This window comes from Melanotaenia boesemani, chromosome 12 (assembly GCF_017639745.1).
Source record: "Melanotaenia boesemani isolate fMelBoe1 chromosome 12, fMelBoe1.pri, whole genome shotgun sequence".
NCBI lineage: Eukaryota > Metazoa > Chordata > Actinopteri > Atheriniformes > Melanotaeniidae > Melanotaenia > Melanotaenia boesemani.
In genome coordinates, this window is record NC_055693.1 from 3589196 (window position 1) to 3610073 (window position 20878).

At 43.8% G+C, this 20878-nt stretch overlaps 1 protein-coding gene across 2 annotated transcripts; it reads right to left on the bottom strand.

Moving 5' to 3' along the window:
• Positions 1-321: 321 nt before the first annotated feature.
• On the bottom strand, positions 322-19820 carry rftn2 (raftlin family member 2). Of its 2 annotated transcripts, none has more exons than XM_042001772.1 (9): positions 19376-19820; positions 10311-10491; positions 8737-8845; positions 8468-8642; positions 8129-8347; positions 2654-2760; positions 2287-2390; positions 2133-2214; positions 322-1315 (listed from the first exon to the last, which is right to left on the bottom strand). In XM_042001772.1, the coding sequence occupies exons 1-9, from the start codon at positions 19512-19514 to the stop codon at positions 1112-1114; spliced, it is 1320 nt and encodes a 439-aa protein (XP_041857706.1). In that variant the 5' UTR covers positions 19515-19820; the 3' UTR covers positions 322-1111. The 2 variants fall into 2 exon arrangements, with proteins under 2 accessions (XP_041857706.1, XP_041857707.1); XM_042001773.1 differs by having other exon boundaries at positions 1182-1315; positions 2095-2214.
• Between the last annotated feature and the right edge of the window lie 1058 nt (positions 19821-20878).

Here is a 20878-nt window from a genome sequence, read left to right on the forward strand (position 1 = left end):
GGAAGTTTTCCAGGCATTTCTATCCCATCCAGGAGGTTTACAAACCAGCCACTAAACGTAGTTTTATTCAGAGAGACTATATAGTAAATCCACCATGATCCATGATAACAGCATTATTTATCACATTTCATCATAAAAACATCACCATCACTACTATGTTGCTAAGAGACCTCTATTTAGACCTGGACATGATGGCCACTTCCTGTCAGACTTTCCACCAATCAGAGAGCTTAGATTGACGGTAACGTCCAATGTTGAGCTACATGAACTTGTGCATGGAAAAAAAAAAAAAAGGTAAATGGACCAAAACTAGTAAAAAGAAAAAAGGCATTAAGGGGTTAATACTGATATTTATCTAAAATGTGCTCCTCTTAGATGTGGATGGTGTAAAGGACACACCTCCTGCAGTTATAAGGCTCTAATCATTTTTAAAATGTGTGCCTCCCCTATCATCATCCTATGACCCAGAAATTGGTTCTAGACTTGGTTGTAATACTTTAAACTGGTTTGAAAGGCTGAGACACACACACACACACACACACACACACACACAAGAACTGGACAGAAAATCAGTGGTGACAGCCATCTGATAGATTATAACAGCTGATGTTGGTTTAAAAAAAAGTTCAGAAACATCCACGTCCACTCAGAGGAGAGAAATTAAGGAGTCAAAGATGCACAAAGAAAAATGAATAATCTAAACAAACACCAACACAGTGTCGTCGTGAGCTTTAAAGGAGCCATTTATGATTTCTGTAACGGCTTAACCCATAATGCAACACTGCTGTTTGTCGTCTTCAACAGTACCATGTGAGATCAGCAGTGTCGATAAAAGTTAAAAACACTTTGAAAATGAGGCGAAACAGCTGAGAATAATACTGTTCTGTACACGTGTTACTCCAGGCGCCACACGTCATCAGATCTCTGCACCAAACTGGATCTGGACTGTAAAGAGACGGCAGATAAAACCATCCCTCCCTCCTTGTTCACCAGCAGTCCGTCATCTCTGTAACACTGAGCTTCGTCCCTCCAGCAGGTCTGAATGAACCGTCTCGTCTTTATGGCTTCGTATAAAAAAGTGCTGAGTCCCCCCTCCCCCACCCCGAGTCGCTCAGATGCAGGTCACCTCCGCCTTCCCCTCGTCTTGCTCAAAGCCTCCCTCCTCCAGGTGGGACAGGGAGCTCAGGTACCCCCCTCCGAACACCGGAAAGCCTCCGATGCCTCCTGCAGCTGGAGAGAGGTCATCTGTGGGGGTGGAGCCGCTGACGGTGCAACTGACGGAGCGGCTGGAAACGTCGCTGGTCACCGACACCGACTGGAGACACGAGGAAACAAACGCTGTCAGATCAGACAAGAACAAGACGACCTCGTGGTGCTGAGATGAGTCTTCTTTCTACGTTCAAATTTGACCAGCTTGCATCTCTAAAATGTTTCTGGAGCTTGTTGTTTTTGTCTTTATGGTAATAATGTTGAACTTTATTACAACTATAGTATGAAGGTTAAAATATTGGCTAGAATAAATTTTTAATTTAGAATCTATCCTGCTGTGGGAAAACATAGGAAGGAAATTTGAGATTTAGAGTAAAACCATATTTCAGAGAGGTAATGTAGATAGTTCTAGACCAGGGCTCTCCGGACCTCTAAGGCCAGGGTCCCGCAGGTTTTAGATGTTTCCCTGCTGCAACACACCTCACTCAGATTAATGAGTCATCAGGAGGCTGTTGGAGAAGCAACCAACCACAGCAGTGATGAAGACTGCTAAGGAAGCTGCAGTTGAAGCTGATTGGAGGAAGGTGCCTCATGAATCTGAGAAACTTTTCAGGTAGTTGTTAACTTTCTTTTACTCTTTAGCAAGTAAGAAAAAAAAGACTTGTTGAATTATCAAACTAAACCATTTGTTTCAGGCCAGGCTGCAGTTCTGTGTTTGTCCACCAGGGTGCAGCACAGACACATAGACCTCATTTTCCTGCACCCACTGACTAACATTCTCCTCTTCATCAGGCTGATCCTCTATTTAAAGGAAGGAGCTTTACCAAAGTACTGACAACTACTTTATCTACTTGTTGAGTAAAATTCTAAAAAATGAAAATTTACTGTCGTCCAGCATGACGTTCTGCCTCCTCCTGTGTTACCTGGTTCCTCAGGTGTCCAGCTGTTGGGTTCCTGATTGGCCGCTGCAGAAACACGACTTGCTTCGTGGCCAAATTCCCGTCACTGAACACACAAACAGCAGCAGGGTCAGAAAAACCAGCAGAAACAAAGTCTAACGGGAGGAAAGGTTTTAACCTGTCGTGTCGGATGATGGGCGTGGGCAGCACACACGTCAGCAGCCAGCCGAACTCCGCCAGAGTGTGAAGCAGCGGCCCGTAGTCCGTCTTCACGTTGGAGCCCTGCAGAGAGACAACACAGCTTAAATATCTGGCCATTAGGCCCCAGTAAGAAGAAGAAGAAGAAGAAGAACGCCTCCCAAGAGGTTTATTTGTCACATGCACAGTTATACAAGGTACAATTGTACAGTGAAAAGTGTTTTTTCAGTACAACCCATCCAAGACTAGACAAAACAACATATAACACAAACAGGAACAGGCAGTAAGAGCTGAGTTGTTCAATCACAGAAGTACCATCAAGGACGGGACAAGACGTCTCCACTGACCTCGATGACGGTCCACTGCTCGACCACGATGGTGTCGTTGGCGGGGGAGGAGGTGCTCCTCTCCTCGTACACGAACAGTCCCTCCAGCGACCTGGGAACCGGCTCGCCTGAAACAAACACCATGAAACAACACACACTAGAAACTGCAGTCGTGTCGTTAAAAAGGAGTATTTATAAAAAATGAAGAATTTTTTCTTTTGCAGAGGGCGTCTAGTGATGTTTGCTGATCTAACATCAGGCTTTGTTGTGTAACTGTTGAGAGATTTGCTACGTAAATAATATACACAGCAAATTACAATTATTATAGTAGCAGCGTTAATGCAAGTTTATTTATGTGGGAAGTTTAAACAAAAGGAATTCTGTTGCTCTTCACATAATCGAGCATATATGGAAACAATAGTGGCATCAGTAGTACGTCCATTCAGTGATGAGGTTTTAAGTATTTTTACTATTAATAATATCTGTTATTTCAATTTCATTAGTATTATTGATATTAAAAGCAATATTAATTATAACCATTAGTAATAATAAATTATTATAAGCAGTAGTAGTGATAGTGTTTTGCTACAGGGATTGTTTTTTTTCTTAATTTTATCATCATTATTATTATTATTAATAAATACATTTTTTAATATACACACTTGAATTTCCCAAATCAGATACTAACTTATTTATCTACTGGAATTAAGCCCATAGGTTGCAGCGTGCAGCACTTAATGTTGACGCCTGACTGAACCTGACAGCTGTAATTACATTCATATTTCATCCACGCTTCATTAATGTGGAACAAACTGCATTACCAGGACTCAGTCTGTTCTTTATTGACTGAAACTTGCATTAAACCTGCAGGATCTTATTTCATCATCAAATAATATTCATATTTAAATGACGAAGGCTTCAAATGAAGTATTAAAGTAGACACTCTGCTGCAGCTCAGACTGCTGCTGAGGAAACATGGCTCATAATGACCCAGTTAGTAGAAATAGGCTGAAACGTCCCCAGAGTTCAGTGTGAGCAGAGAGATCCTGTTCTGGAAGACTGATCGTCACCAAAAAACCTTCAGATTGACCCGGATTCCTCCTGCAGCCTAAACGTCCACACACAGCTTCAGATGTGCACGGACCTCAAAGTTACTCTAAAACTTCGTACACATATATTTTCAAAACAGCAGCTACTTCCTGTTTTGTCTCCTCCGTCCCTCTTGGATCTATATTTGGAGCGTCTTCCTGACCTCGGCGACCCCACTTCTTGTTGTTCTGCCGAGCAGCTGACTTTCTCATCATTAAAAAATCTTGGGTCGCAGTCAAAAACCAAAACAAAAAAAAGTCCTGGATGCCTTTTCTTGACCTCAATCTGAAAGATGACGAGTTGGAGGAAAGATGAATCCACATGAACAGAAGTGATGAGAGAATCATGGCCGGTCAGGATGCTGGTCTGAAACACTAGATGTTCTCATCATGTCCTGAAAAGAACCTGAATGATCAGCCTGGAAAAATAAATGTTGGAGACTTATTTTCATGATGGATGCTGCTGTGTTTCCGTTGTTGAAGCGCTGCAGCTTCCTTCCTTCATCAGCTCCTTCTGCAGAAAACTCACCTACAGGTTCACTAGCTGCAGGTTTACCAGCATCATGTTTACCAGCTGTAGGTTTACTAGCTGCAGGTTTACCAGCATCATGTTTACCAGCTGTAGGTTTACCAGCATCATGTTTACCAGCTGTAGGTTTACTAGCTGCAGGTTTACCAGCATCATGTTTACCAGCTGTAGGTTTACTAGCTGCAGGTTTATCAGCATCATGTTTACCAGCTGTAGGTTTACTAGCTGCAGGTTTACCAGCATCATGTTTACCAGCTGTGGGTTTACTAGCTGCAGGTTTACCAGCATCATGTTTACCAGCTGTAGGTTTACTAGCTGTAGGTTTACTAGCTGCAGGTTTACTAGCTGCAGGTTTACCAGCATCATGTTTACCAGCTGTGGGTTTACTAGCTGCAGGTTTACCAGCATCATGTTTACCAGCAGCAGGTTTACCAGCTGCAGGTTTACCAGCATCATGTTTACCAGCTTCATGTTTACCAGCTGCAGGTTTGAGGTGTTTGGCATCATGCTGGATTCTGTAGGTCCAGTCTCTGTGTTTATTTATAGCGTGCAGCTAGCAGGCCGAACTCTGCTACGCTGGGACAGGACTGAGGACTCCGGTAAGAGCAGAGGAGGGGGGCTCTGTATCTATGTGCACGATAACTGGTGTAACAACGGGACAATCATAGACCAACACTGTTGTCCGGACATAGAGTACATGTCTGTTAGATGTCGGCCTTTTTTTCTGCCGAGAGAGCTGTCTGTTGTTATCGTCACAGCGGCGTATGTGCCACCCGACGCCAGTGTAAACACGGCGCTCTCTCTCCTGCTGAACGCCATAAACGAACAACAGCGGGCTCATCCCAACGGTGTTCACATTATTGCAGGGGACTTTAATAAGGCCAACTTAAAAACTGTACTACCGAAGTTCTACCAGCATGTTAAGTGTGCTACAAGGGGGGAGAACACCCTGGATCATGTCTACACTAACATCAAGCATGCATACAGGGCCGTACCCCTCCCCCACCTCGGACAGTCAGACCATCTTTCCCTCCTGCTTCCCCCAGCCTACACCCCCCTCAGACGTAGGAACAGGCCCACCACAAAAACTGTAACAACCTGGCCTGAAGATGCCCTCGCCAAACTCCAAGACTGTTTCCAACAGACAGACTGGGACATCTTTGAACAACAGGAGCTGGAGACACTCACAGGAACGGTACTGGACTATATTCAGTTCTGTATCGGGAATGTGACTGTGGACAAAACCATCAGGGCTTTCCCTAACCAGAAACCCTGGATGACCAGCCAGGTCCGCGCACTCCTCAGAGCCCGGGACGCTGCCTTCAGGTCAGGGGACAGAGCACTGTATAGTGCTGCTCGTGCTGACCTGAAAAGAGGCATAAAAAGAGCCAAGGCGGACCACAGGATGCGCATAGAGTCCCACCTGTCCAGCAACAACACTCGGGAGGTGTGGCGGGGCATACAGGACATCACTAACTTCAGAGGTTGTGATGTGTCGACAGCAGATCAGAGTGCAGCACTGGCAGAGGAGCTAAACTGCTTCTTTGCCCGGTTCGACTCTCAGCAGCATGCATCTGCTCCAACCATGCCCCCACCCCCACCCACACCGACATCCCCATCTGGCTCCCGCACCACCCCACTCACCATCCAGGAGCACGATGTCAGACGGGTGCTCCTGGCGGTGAACACCAAGAAGGCTACTGGCCCAGACGGAGTACCTGGCAAGGTGCTCAGAGCGTGCGCCCACCAGCTCGCCCCCCACCCTTACCAGGATCTTCAACCTCTCCCTGGCTCAGGCAGTCATCCCACACTGCCTCAAATCCTCCACAATTGTCCCGGTGCCGAAGAAATCTCCCATCACCAGCCTGAACGATTACCGACCGGTGGCCCTCACTCCGGTAATCATGAAGTGCTTTGAGAGACTTGTTCTTCAGCACATCAAGGACCATCTCCCCCCAGACTTCGACTCCCACCAGTTCGCATACCGCGCGAACAGATCCACTGAGGACGCCATAGCTGTAGCTCTTCACTCTGCGCTGAACCACCTGGAGCAGCAGCAGAGCTACGTCCGGATGCTCTTTGTGGATTACAGTTCTGCGTTCAACACAATAATCCCGGACAGATTATGCACAAAACTGGACACTGTTGGCCTCCCCCCTCTCACATGTGCCTGGATAAAGGACTTCCTAACAGACCGACCCCAGACTGTGAGACTAGGTCCCCACCTCTCCTCCACCAGCACGCTGAGCATCGGCTCCCCACAGGGCTGTGTGCTGAGTCCCCTCCTGTACTGCCTCTACACCCATGACTGCAGGCCGGCCCACAATGACAACCTCATCGTCAAGTTCGCTGACGACACTACAGTGGTCGGACTCATCTCCGGGGGTGATGAGGCTGCCTACAGGGAGGAGATCCTGAAGCTGGCTGCTTGGTGTTCTGAGAACAACCTCGCTCTCAACACCAAGAAAACCAGGGAGATCATCATCGACTTCAGGAGGTTCAGCACAGACCCAGCCCCCCTCTACATAAATGGCGAGTGTGTGGAGAGGGTCCACACCATCAGGTTTCTTGGCGTCATCATCTCGGCCGACATCTCCTGGTCAGAGAACATCACGTCAATCACCAAGAAGGCTCAGCAGCGGCTACACTTCCTGAGAGTCCTCAGGAGGCACCAACTGAACTCCAACCTGCTGCTGACCTTCTACCGCTCATCCATTGAGAGCCTGCTGACATACTGCATCACAGTATGGTACGGCAGCTGCACTGTAGCAGACAAGGAGAGGCTACAGAGAGTGGTAAAGACAGCACAGAAGATCATTGGCTGCCCTCTCCCCTCCCTGACGGACATTTACACCTCCCGCTGCCTCAGCAGAGCCAGAAACATCATAAATGACAGCTCCCACCCTGGCTCTGATCTGTTTGCCCTGCTGCCTTCTGGGAGGCGCTACAGGTGCATCAGGACTAAAACAAACAGACTCAAAAACAGTTTCTTTCCAAAAGCAATAACTGCCCTGAACTCCTGTAGGACTTCAAATCTGAAATACGCTGGACACTAACAACATATGTGCAATACATTCTGTCACATGACATGTACAACATATCATGATCCGTGCAATAATACTTTGAACGTGCAATATATATATATTTTTTTTTTTCAGACATAGACATCATACTTATATCTGCAAATAAATAGAGTGTGCACATCTGTTTTATTTCTGTAAATATTTTATACCTTAGATCTTTTATTTATTATTTATTTCTATACTGCTCTCTCTGCACTGACACTGGGGATGGCTTAATCTCGTTGTACATGTGTATAATGACAATAAAAGGCATTCTATTCTATTCTATTATTACTTGTCACTGATGCTGCTTTCAGACCAGTGGGTAACTTGGTTAAAGAATATTTTAGAAGAATAGTATTGAACCTGGTTTTAAACTGGATTTGTTTTCATTTTTTTCCAGACCTGGTTTTAAGCTGTAATTAACTGGTTTTCAGCTCATTTTCTAGCTTTTTCTGACTTTTAAAAACCAGCTTTTGCACCTTGTGGTATTGACAGGACATGATCTGAGATGCGACTCTGATTTGATCTGGTTTCATACCGGGCTTTGAAATGTTCTTTGCTTGATCTTGGTTGTAATTTGGTCTTATTCTGCGTTAGCTTTGAAGCTAATTTTGTGGCATCTTCTTACTTGTGCTGGACTGGGTTTAGTACCAGATTAGACTTGACAGGTTTCAAACTGGTTTATAGATAACCAGATAATAACTACCTTCATCACCTCTCAAATAATTGCATCTCCATGGTAACGGGCCTTTTTCAGATGTTACATTTCCTGATTTTTGATCCAGAGAAAGCAGCTTCAGACCATCAGACTAACCTTTAGGCGTGTCCCAGTACACGAAGGAGTCCACCAGCGACCAACCTTTGCGGTAATAAACAGCTGTCAGCTCAAGCCAATCAGCCTCCAGGGCGCTGACCACATGGCCCTTCCTGGAAACGCGCATGGAGAGCGCCCCCTGGTGGTACTGGCAGGCCAACGAGTCCAGAGGAGCGCAGCCTGGAGCCCAGGAGTGAAAGAAGACCAGCAGCCTCAAGTCTGGAGAAGGAACCGTGAACAAATAGCAGCTGTTTATGTAACAACAGTCCCACAAGTTCTTCAGCTTTCAGATCACCTTCTCTTAGCTCAGCCAATCAGCATACAGCAGGACTGTCTCACCAGGACTGTAGGTGTTGTCCTCCAGGTCTCTATCTCCAGGGGGGGTCCTGGGGGGCGTGTGTGGGGGGGAGCGATGACCTCTCTTTGGACTGTGCACCCGCCCGTTGGTAATCCCGCTCACCTGCTGGAGGACGGAGCCGACGAATCGAACGCCCCCTCGTGCACTGCTGTTCACCTGCAGAACCAGAACCAGAGACCTAGTTGAGAGGAGATGGAATATTGTGGTTTTAGGTTAAAAGTCAGATGAGTTGCAGTGAAAGGTGCCGGACCCTGTCGATGAGCGCTCGCACAGTGTCGCCTGTTAGAGAGTCTCCGGGTAGAGGCCACTCCTCCACCTTCAGGACCGGCACGCTGTGACACATGGACGCCGTCTGGTTACTGCAAACAAACCAAATCTGGTTTAATGTGGAGTTCATCTTCTCGCAGGTTCAGAGTTCTTGTCTGATCTTCTTTCACATGTCAACACCTCACCTCTTCTGTCTGTGGATTCGTTCGAAAGGCCCCAAACTGCAATAAAAGACCGGAAATCCCATAAAACCACGACCTCTGTGGTTTTCTTAAATCTGCTTGTGGTGTCTTTTTGGTTTCTTTGTGATCTCTGTTATGCTTGTGCTGGTTAATCTCTCTGTGGTCTGACTCAGTAATGTGCTGGTTCTGGTTTGGATCTCATGCCTTAGTTTATTCTGTTTTTTTTATCTTGATGTCATCAGCGGGTCTTTTCCTAAGCGCCAGACTGCTACACATCAACTTTCAGGACAAAATCACTGTGGCTCTGGTTAAACTGGTGTGAATGTGGGCCGGTTCACCAGAAAGCACCCAGGTTCTGAGGCTTGAGAACGGAGCAGGTGCCAGAACCAGAACCATGTCTGTGTGAAAGCACTTTTTGTGGCTTCATGTATTCCGGTTTTGGATCTCTTGTGGTGGTTCTTCACCTTGTTGTGGACCTTGTGAATCTCCCTGCAGATGTTTTTGGTGATTTTGTGTCTTCTGTTATTCTTGCGGTGGTCTTAATCTATGTTATTTGATCTATGGTCTTTTTAGACGTTTTTGTGGTCACTGTCTCATATTTCCAGTTGAGCCTCAAAGCAGCTAATTAAAGTCTTTTTGCATTTTGTCTGTATGGAGTCTTGTGATCCAGGTCAAATGTCCTGCAGACTGGACTGAACCAAGAAAATCTTAGATTGGGTCATTTTCACCCCTTTCTGTTCAAAGCAGTTCCATTGATGGTTGAGAGCTGGTGCTCAAACCAGTTCTAAGCCGGTTTTAGCTAAGACTTGGTTTGGTTTCCACACTATGTCACTTTAAAGATTTTCAAGATCTCTTCTAAAAAATGTCTGATCCTTCCTCAGGTGTATTCTGAATTTAGGGTAAAGGGTTTGTAGAACTTTTACGTCTGTGTGCGGTTGTCTTTTGTCTGTCTTTGTCATTGTTTTGTTCGATTTCTATCAGCAAACCAGGTCTCTCCTCTCCCTCTGGACCTCTGGTCCTGAGTCTAACAGGCTGTTCTGATGCTCTCTTACTTTATTGTCATCTCACAGGTAAAAAGATTAATCTTAGTTACAGCGTCTCAGCCAATCTAACATCAGAGATCAGACAGACTTCATCCTTATTGGCTGCTGAGGGACCCTTGTTGTTGGGTGGATTTCTAGCCAATAGAAATCACCACAAACAAGTCAAAACCAAAACATCACCCCCTCCTCCAGTTAGACCTCCATCAGGGATCTCCATTAAATATGCAGCTGACCTCATCTATCTTTCATCTGCTTACTAGACAGCGTGGCGGCGAGTGAGGGGCTGCGCTTTACAACCTTAGTTCAGTCAGGGGGGGTCAGGACTGGCCTACCTGGGTCTGGGACGAGCCAGGATGGCCCGGTAGAGCAGGCTGAAGGGCAGCGAGCGGGTCCGGCCCACAGACAGGATGATGGGGTGCAGGGCGGCGAGGACGTAGCCTTGGGTGTAGTAGGGCTGCAGGGCCTGAGGCAGCTCCGACAGCGAGGACACGTACTGGACTGTCGGACGGCTTCCTGCACGGACGCAGAGTTCAGGATTTACATTTAAAATAAAAAATAACTCACCTCACTGTAAACTGAAGGTCTTTTATTTTACTTTTTATTTAATTTAAAAACCTAACAGAGGAGCGTCTACATGTGACTGAACGCTCACTGCTGGTGGAGTCTTGGGAACAGCCCTGACTGGAAAACCCTGCGACCGTCAGCGTACTTCCTGTGTCCACAAAGAGCGGCTGTTCACAGGGAATCTTGGCCACCACACACACACACACACACACACACACAAGCATTCTCAAGCTTGACTTAAACATCTAAAAAAATTCCTTACCAAACCTGAAACCAGCTCTGAACCCTGAAAAATCACTTTGGACCAGCAGGGACAGCACATGGGGACGTGAAAACTTTTTGTGTTGCCTTTGATGACAGAAGATTGAAAGAAATTAAAACTGTTAAACCGGACCGCAAAGAAAAAGTTGTTTTTTTGTGGAATAAGACACAAATTCCTTTCAAGGACAAAAAAGTCAGATCATGGTAAATTTCTGGGTGAAAACTTAGACCAAGGAAAGTTTCTGTCATGTCCTCTGTGGTGGAGGAGTTGGACTGTATATGTTGCAGGGACTTCATAAAGCCTAATTTGCTTGAGAGGGGTGCAGTACAGGAGATGTTAGCAGACAGCAGGAAGCTAACATGTAGCATAGCAACATGATGGGGAGAAGCTCAGCTCAAAGACTACCAAGCACTGGCATCCAAACCAAACACAGTTCAAACCCCAAGCAGTTATATAGGAGTGTAAGAAAACCATGAGAACAGCTCTGCCCACTTTAGAGCTTCTGCTAATTTCTCCACTTCAAGCAAACCACACAAACAATGTGTCATAAGAAAGCAGAGACTCTGCTGGTTACTAAGAGTGGGACACTGTGGGACAGAAACTCTGGAGCTAGCAGCCAGAATCAGAAATCATGTCTTACTTTTGCTGTTTAGTGGTGAAAAGTTTGATTCCAGCTCTAAAAACTCTGCTGTCCTGCTGGTTTCCATGGAGATGGTGAATTTGGAGGCCATCACTCGATTCTCCTGACTGACCATTGGTAGAGGTGTCCATCATACACATATCTTGATGTTGAGACTTCTGCAGTAATCTCACGTCTCGGGTTAAACATTCAGCTCTTGCAGTTGTGACGATAAACTTCATTTATTGTGGGTACGTCATTTCTGATATAAGCCTAAAAACACCAGCTGGTGTACAGCCCTCAGTGTAAACATCATTACGTATTTGTCTACTTTAACTACTAAAGATTTGGGGACATAAAAGCATTCATGCCCTGAAAATGTGGGACACACCTCCATAATCAGGCCCCTCCCTTGAATTCTGGGTAAATTGAACAGATTTAAGTGTTCAGGCCTCTGGGTGTGTGAGAAAGTGGTAGCATTCCTCCCAACATCCCCCTACACTGCAGAGCTTTGGCTCACTCTGAATCTGTTGTGTCACTGGTCTCCATCACTAAGCTGAAGACCACCAGAACCTCACCAGAAACCAGTAAAATACTGGGTCTGCTTGTTTTCCCCCCTTTTTTTACTGGCATTCCTGTGGGCTTCAACATGGCTCCGAAGGCTTGGGGTGAATCTAAATTTAACACGTGTTGCAGCCGGTGGCTGCAGTGATGCTGGAGGAACTCTGAGAAGGAATTTTTTTAACCTAATCATACAGTAAATAAGAGTTTTAAACAGTACTGAGACGGATCCAAAGACGGATCACGAGCAGCAGCGTCTGGAGGGTCAGGGCCAGTAAAACAGTTGCCAGCGCTGCAGTTAAATGCTCCCAGGAGGACCACGACGGTGCACAAACACACCTCAAAACAGGGCTTTTGTTGCAGCCTTTTGCTCTCCTCCTCCCCTGCTTTCAGTCAGCTCACCCCCCTCCAGCCCTGCCACCACTCAGCCCATCGACCCGCACACTGAGGCCTCTGTTCGGAGCTGCGTGGGAGAAAAACGAGGAGGAGGAGGGGAGGAAGCAGGGAGGCAGTTGAAGAGGAGCTGAGAAACAGGAGGGCACAGAGAGAGGGGTGACAGGAGGAAGGAGGAGGTTCAGGACTGAGTTTATGAGTGTGTGAAGGTGTGAAAAAGAGAAAACTGCCTGGCAACAAGGAGGAAAAAGCAACAGCAGCCCCTCTCTGAGCTTCAGTTTTTTCATCTAAACAAGCTTTTAAAGTTAAAACTGAAACTCCAGAACTGAACTCGTCTTTCAATCCGGATCAGTTTTTCAGTTTGAAGGCAGCAACGTGTGCCAAACCGTCTGCTAAAAAGAGTCCAGACCAGCTGTACCAGAACAACTAAATAATGAGGCTAACAGAGAAGATCCAGTCCAATTCAACCCGGTTTCAGCTGAGTTTATTTAAGTAACGTCAGCTCAGAGGGTCTCAGAGACGGGGAGAGTTTCAGAGGCAAAGATGAGGACATTAGTTTAAAGATTTAAATCTCAGTAAACAAAAACACTATTAATACTTACGCCTTCTCCGTCGTCTCGTTTTTTATTTGGTGATCATTTCAGCTCTGGGAGGAATTTTTGCAAGAACTTTTTTTTTTAGTCATATTTTTAAATCTAATGTCTCTTGATGCATTTAGCACCGTCTGGTGATTAGAAACAAATAAATAAATAAATTAGTTAAATAGAAAGAAATTAAATAAATGCCAGAAGTTGTTTGTGGTAAAGTTGGCGTAAAAAAGTTAAGACATTTAACCTTTTAAATGCCAGTTTAATGATATGAATTATTATTTACTTATTTTTAAAAAACAGATTATTTTTTATAATAAATATCAGGTGGATGGGTCTTTTGGGTTATTAGAGTTTTGGTTATGTTAAAAATTGTCAGATGCTCGCTCTGGACATCTTTGTGGCCAAACTTGGTTGTCATGGCAACGAGACATCAGCTGCTGCAGACGAGCAGGAGGAGAAACGGCTCAATCCTGGTTTAAAGAGGTTTGACTGAGGATCATCACTGGTTACTTTATGTCATTCATAAAGTCCCAGAGAGGTAGCTGATTACTCCGTCACCTTTCAGTGTCCTTGAAACGAATACCAGTTTTAATCTGGAATAATCCAGCTCTGGATCCTCAGATCAGACAGATTACAGTAAACAGTCCCAGAGGCCAAAGCTGAGCAGGTCACACCACCTCAGAGCAGAATCATCTCTTCACCTGAACTCCCTCTGCATCCTCCCCTCTCTTCATCCTGACCTGCCGTTTCCGCACATCACCAGTTAATCCCAGACTTCCCCGTCCAGACGAAGAGCTTTCAGGACTGAGCTGCGTCTGCAAGGAAGCAAAGGCCGAAGCTTCGAGGACTGCTCCCAGCCCCGGGCACAGTTTCTGATCTAGGAGAGGTCGCTGTCTTTGCATGAGTGTGTTAGGTTCAGAGAACTTGTAACGTGCAAACTGGAAGTGACAAACTAAGGAGGAGGATTTCTAAAAAGGCCTTCATGTGTTAACGTGATGTCACTCAGAGTTTTTATTATGTCCATGGCAGGTCAGAGAAGCAGGACGTATCTGTGCCAGATCATCAGCCCACACCAAAGAGCAAAACATTCACAGTCTGAGCTAATATGAAAGCAAGAGCTGAGAAAAACTACACAGACAATGACACATAAAAGCAGCACACAGAGGAAACAGCAGCTCACAACTGATGCTCTGATTTGAGTTGAAAGTCCAAACTGGAACCAGTTTGAGGTCTGTAGGTGAAGAATTCCACATTTTAATAAAAAAAAACCTCAATGCTGCAGGAGAGACTTCATGTTACTCATGAAACTGAACCAGCTGGTCTCAGGTTACAGAAGAGTTTAAGATCCATCAATCAATAACATTTCTGAACACACAACACGTCCAACCTGGAAGTAGATGGGCTACAGCAGCAGAAGACACACCGGGTGCCTCCTGTCAGCTAAGAACAGGAAGCTGAGGCTACAATTCACACACACTCACCAACACTGGACAATAGAAGATGGAGAAACGTTGCTGGTCTGATGAGTCTCCATTTCAGCTCCACATTCAGATGCTCGGCTCAGAATCTGCTGGAAACATCATGAAAACATGGATCCATCCTGCCTTGGATCAACGCTTCAGGCTGCTGCTGGTGTAATGGTGGGGGGAGATTTTCTTGGCCCACTTTGGGCCCCTTAGTACCAACGTGTCCTGGTTTAACCAGCACAGCCTACCTGAGTATTGTTGCTGACCATGTCCATCCCTTTATGACCACAGTGGAGCATCTTCTGATGCTACTTCCAGCAGGATAAAGCACCATGTCACAAAGCTCAGATCATCTCCACCTGCTTTCTAGAACATGACGATGAGTTCACTGGACTCCAACGGCCTCCACAGCCACCAGATCTCAGTCCAGCAGAGCAGCTTTGGGATGTGGTGGAACGGGAGATTCTCATCATGGATGCAGCCGACAAACCTGCAGCAACTGTGTGATGCTGTCATGTTGATATGGAGAAAACCTCTGAGGAAGGTGATAATATCTTAAGACAACAGCAACCTTTTATGATGGCTGTATTGCATCATAGTGGTATTGATTGGCCAAACACAGGAGATGCCATGCAACCACCAAAACTACAATGTTTGCTTTTTCTTTTGTCATATTTCAGTGTGCATGAACTAAATAATGAAGACATGCTCAATAAAAACAGTAACAAGCTCCGACATTAAGCAGCAAAGCTTGCTGACTGACTGCAGGACATTAAAATGAGCAGGATGTAAATTAGATGCTTTCTGGATACAACGAGGAACGCAGTAAGTAGCTCACAATGAAGAGATCAATACCTACAAAGATCCTGTCGGAGCCCCCCTCCCCACCACAGAGATGAAACATCACTCTATTTATACCTCAGTTGGCCATTATCAGCTCAGCCATTAGGCTCTTTGATGATCTGCCTCAGGCTCCGGTCCCCACGTCCAGTCTCCGCTCGCTTGGAGTGAAACGAGGCCAAGTTGGCTGGGAGCACTGGGAGAAGGACGGTGGGTGGAGTGGCAAATATGAGCGTCCCAGAAATGCTTCATCGTTTTAAAGAGGACGATGAAAGAGACGGGATTTAGTTTCTGAGGAAAACTGATGCCACAGTGACTGAAATCCAGTGGAAGTTACACAAATAAGAGTTTCTTTTTTCGTTTATCCGGGTGGTTTAAAAAGCTAAAGGGTTACTTATTATATTTACTTCAATTAAATAAGAACAGCAGTTTAGAAAACAGTGAGGATCAGAGTTTTCACCTTGCAGGTGATGCAGACAGACAGCAGGAAGATGTACGACCTCTGCTGACTGGAAGACATCTGCAGACCAGGAGCTCATCAGGAATGTGCTGACAGATGTTATTAATGCTCCAGAACGCCTGCAGACGCTTCTTCACAACTCCTCCTTAAACAAATGTCAGTCTGAGCTGGAGGGCTTTTATTTCAGCTTACTGGCTCTACATGTTTGATTCTTCTCCGACTGTGTCGTACGCTTCTACCAAACCTGATCTGCAGCCTGGTGAATCCGTGCACGTTTTTCGCTGGGTCTTCTCATGATACATTTGGCTTGAGGAAGCTGGACAGACTGAATAAAAGGATGCCAGCCATCACCAGACCACGACAGACTGGGAGCGTTCCAGTTCATCTTAAGCTCTGCCAATTATGGAGCTTCACACTTGCACATTTCAAGTGTTAAAGATGCAAATCCAAGTAGAAAGCAGGCTGCTGATTTCACACTTTCCTCACATCGTAAAGCTGCTGTGATTCTCTTTTTCTTCCCTTCATTAAACACTTCTGAGTGGGAATGAGCTTTAAGTGTGATCCGATATCTGATCTGAAGCTTTATGAGAAGCAGAAATGGATTTTTCCTTTACACATCACTCATCACACAGAGATTCCTTTGAGGTTTGTTTGTTTAAAGTGGATGCAGACACACACTGTACATGACTCACCCACACACACACACACACACACAGTGTTTGAAGCATTGTGTTTATGTGCATCTGAGGCCAGCACTCGTGACTCCCAGCTGATGACACACTCCCATAACCAGAAAACTTCCACCACTTCACTACTGTCGCGGGTCCCGAACCGACTGACACACAAACCATCACCGCTATGGTTTCTATGGCAACGCTTATTACAACTAATTCATCCTGAACACCGAATGCTGTACAGCAGAGCGTCTACCACAGCGGCCAGAAGAGTTCTGTCCACATCAACCCACGTCCAACGCCTTCCTTCTTCAGTCCAGTCAGTTACCAAACGAGGCCCGAACGATACAAAAAACTCTAATTGTGATTTTTCTTACAATTATTGTGATTTAGTCTTTGACATTCCAACATATTTCTAACAGAGGATTCCCACATGAGAGAGCATCTAAATATGAACCGCTCTCTATTCTAACAAGGATGCAAAGCTGAGATACGAACAGCTTCACTTAACGACCGCAAGATGCAACCTGTGGCTAAAAACCTGAAGTTTCCATAGATAATAGTTATTTTTGGCTCTGGTAGTAAAAACTAAACAGTCTGATGTTATTGATCTGATTTATACCACAGTATGTCATGTAGTTTCACCTCGATGCCACACACAAACACAAGCATGCACATGCAGGTGTACACACTCACCAGCAGACAGAACACATGTGGGACAACATGTCTTCATTCAGTTAGATCATATATATATATATATATATATATATATATATATATATATATATATATATACTCTTTGCATCATAAACCTGGAGTGTCTCAACAATATCTTCTAGTATTTTACAGGTGAGATTATTTATCACCATGAGATAAATGATTATTTTGTCAATAATGATGAAAAACTGGTCACCAGCAGCCCTAATCGGAGGCGAGCCAATGTGACAGGATCTGGACCTTCCTGACCTCCTCTTAACTTTCCTGCTGTTTACACGCTCGGCTCCGGTTCAGAACTTAATCATCATTTCCTTCAGAACGGGCCGCAGTGAAAGCAATGACGGGATTACCCTTAGAAAACACAGCAGCGCTGGTTAAACTCGCATCCCAGCAGGTGGTGGCTCATGTCTCTGGGACGGTTTCATCTTACTGCACAGAAAGGTGTATGAATGAGTGTGTGTCCTCTAAATGAGCTACTAGAGGAGAAATTTAAAAAAAAAATCATGGGTGACCTATTTGTGGACGTCTGAATGAGGCGTGCTATTGGTGGGAAAAAACTACACGTAAATGCTGTAACATCACCCACAGTCCTTTATTTAAAAGAGCGATTCAGGTCCTGAGTGGATCCGTCTGCATATATGGCTGTTTTTATTACACTTTACAGCCATGGCAGGAAAATAGACCCCTCTGGGGATAATAAAGCAATACTACCACAAACACGTCTGCTATTTAGAGCCGCTCTGTGGCTAAAAACACAAAGAAGGTTTCAGTCTGAAGAGTTTTAAATAAAAAGGGGAAATGAGGGAAAAAAGAAGTAATATTTGGTGACTGAAGGGTCTATTTAGAGTAGTGACAATAGCTTCTGTCCAGACAAAAGTAAACAGTAGAAAATAAACACACTAGAGCCAAAAACTGGTGATTTATGAGAATAATCTGTATCATTGAAGAAGTCTGAATCAGCTCATTTAGAAAAACAACAAAAACATGAATCATTTGTAGTTAAATTTCTTGTTTAAATGGAATAAATAACAGAATGTTTACAACGATGGCAGAATATTCACCTAAGCCCAGAATAGTCTCACATTTCTAACCAGATTTAAGTCGCCATTTTTACCTTTAAGAACAAGAAATCAACTGTAAAAGAATTTCTGTTTTAGCTTTTATTTTTTCTTTTGACTGAGAAACACCCCGAAATACTTTATAACTATACAAGTACAGATCTGCAGATAAAAACGTCTAAATTTGTGAAAAATGTTCATGCAGACTTCCCAAGGCACCTTGTAAAGTCATCTACAATCATTCTGTCAGAATAAAAGTCTCAGCTGCCTCTCAATGCAAATAAAATAGACTGTTTGTTTGATTCCCAACAAAAAATAAAAATATACACAACTCAGGCTGAAAAACAACAACAACAAAAAAACTTTAAAAAAAAGAAAGGAAATAAGTATTATTCCTTTGTTATAACAACACTTCTTGGTAATAAATCTTGTACTATTGGGAAACCTGTTTACTTCCCTTTTAAATGGAGCCACATTTGTAAGGAAAATGCTTTTGTGGGATGAGCAGCCAAGTTGAGTATGTGGGTTGTGCCAATGAAAAAACGTGATTCAAATAAGAGAATTGTTAAATCATAAATATCTTGTTTCTTCAGACTTCAATAATCCAACAATCCCAAATTAGCTCATTTTCAACTCTGCTGCTCATCCCACAAATTCATTATCCTAAATTTTAAAAAAGGAAATTAAGACTTTCCAACAGCAGAAGATTTATTGCCAAGAAGCATTGTTACAAAGAAATAATCCACCAAACATGACCTTACTGGCTTTATGTGACATAGTGAGTTAAACGTTAGATCTCAACTTTAACTCCCAGGGAACAGAAACAAACAAACAAACAAACAAACAAACAAACAACAAAACAAAACAAAACAAAAAACAAAAAAATTAAATGTTTTATTTATAAATAACTATTTCTATTTATAATCAGTAGTTTATTTTCTTACGGTGACGTTTAAATACCAAATACTGTTTTCAACGATTGATTCTAGATGAAAGAAAATTAGATTTTAAACAAATAAATAAATAATCCATGAAGATTTGATCAATTATGACAAAATTATTAGTAATGATGAACAGTGGTATGAAAACATAAACCATTTAAAATAAATTTATCTCTTTTTATTAATAATAATTATGTTTCTGAGCTAATCGATTAGTCGATCAATGTGAAATGTTGGCGATCACGCGCCTACCTTCCAAGCTGAAGTCCAGCAGCACATACTCATACACGATGTCCGTCTTGGTCTCCACCTGCGGTCTCTTCAGGGTGGAGTAGATCTTCCCCGGGCTGCTGTCCTCCGGGTCTTCCAGTTTCCTTAAGCCGCAACCCATGGCCTCGGAGGCGGGGACAGCAGCCGGATCAGCGGGGTTCGAGCACCGGAGAAGCCGGACTCAGCTGCTGCTGCTGTGGAGGTCGGAACTTTTAATGGGACCACACCATCCCGCGCGCGCTGAATCCCGTCCCCGTTTAACAGAAACAAAGAAAACTCAGCGGGTTGAAGAAGAACAGAGAAGCGGGGAGAAGCGACTTCTTCACGCGGCTGTTACTTGAAAAGTATCCCGCTGAGGAGGCTGCACGTCTGGGGCGTGAAGAGGAGGAGCGCGCGCTCTCCTCAAGGAGAAAAGTTTCCCTCCACAAACAAGCTCGTGAACGCAACAACACTACTTCCGGTCAAAACTTCAAAATAAACTACAAATCCTACCCATTGTGTCTAAATACGTTGTTTTTCTTCCTTTTTTCCTGAGTTAAAGGCGATTAATCAAACGACAACAGAAAATTGTAGATTTTTTTATTTTGATATTTGCATGTTTTCCTTCAGTAGCATCAACTTTAACAATGTAAACTGCTTTATATCAAAGCTGTTGTGGAGAACTGACTGATCACTTGATAAGAATTTAAAATGTGTTCAGAGCAATACTTTAAATAAATATGATTTGAGTTTACTATTAAATTAAACAAGTTAATAATAAGCTGTGAGAGGCACAAGTGTTTTTTTTAGATACTTAGAAAAATGTAAATCCAAGAACTACATAGTCAAGATAACCCTTAAAGATTTTTTTCAGCTTTAAACTATGAACAAGAGAAGAAAAGGGCAAATATTTATTTTCTTCATGCTGTAGCCCCTTTTACTATGAATACTTGTAGACTTTGCAATATCCACCTATTTAAAAGCAGTTTTCTAGTATATGAATGGGTAGAGAGGGTGTTTTTACAAATTTGCCACTTCAGCAGACATTAGTGAGTCCTTGCAACTCACTGATGAGTAAAAGAATATATAATTTAGTGTATATACATACCCAGTAATGACCAATTTGCATCAGTGATAAACATGAAAAGAAAATTATTGCTATATTTAAATAAAGTAAATATTTAATTTCTTTATAAATACTTGTATAGAATAATTAAAATGACTGAAACAAATGTAAAATAAAATTAAACCATTAAACTTTTTCAAAAGCATCACTGTACATGTCTGTTGAAGTAAAATATTGTACGTGGGGGGGGGGAGTAACACTTTTTAAAAGAATTTTTTCATCTTCTTTGTCCATTTTATAGAATTTTGTATCATTTTCTAATGAAAATTGATTGATTCCCCAAAGCGGGATTTTCTTGTCATGCCAATGCATGCAATTTTATTATGAAGTAATTTTTCTGGAACTTCCGGTCTGTGTGTGACGAGGTTTTGGGAGAAAAA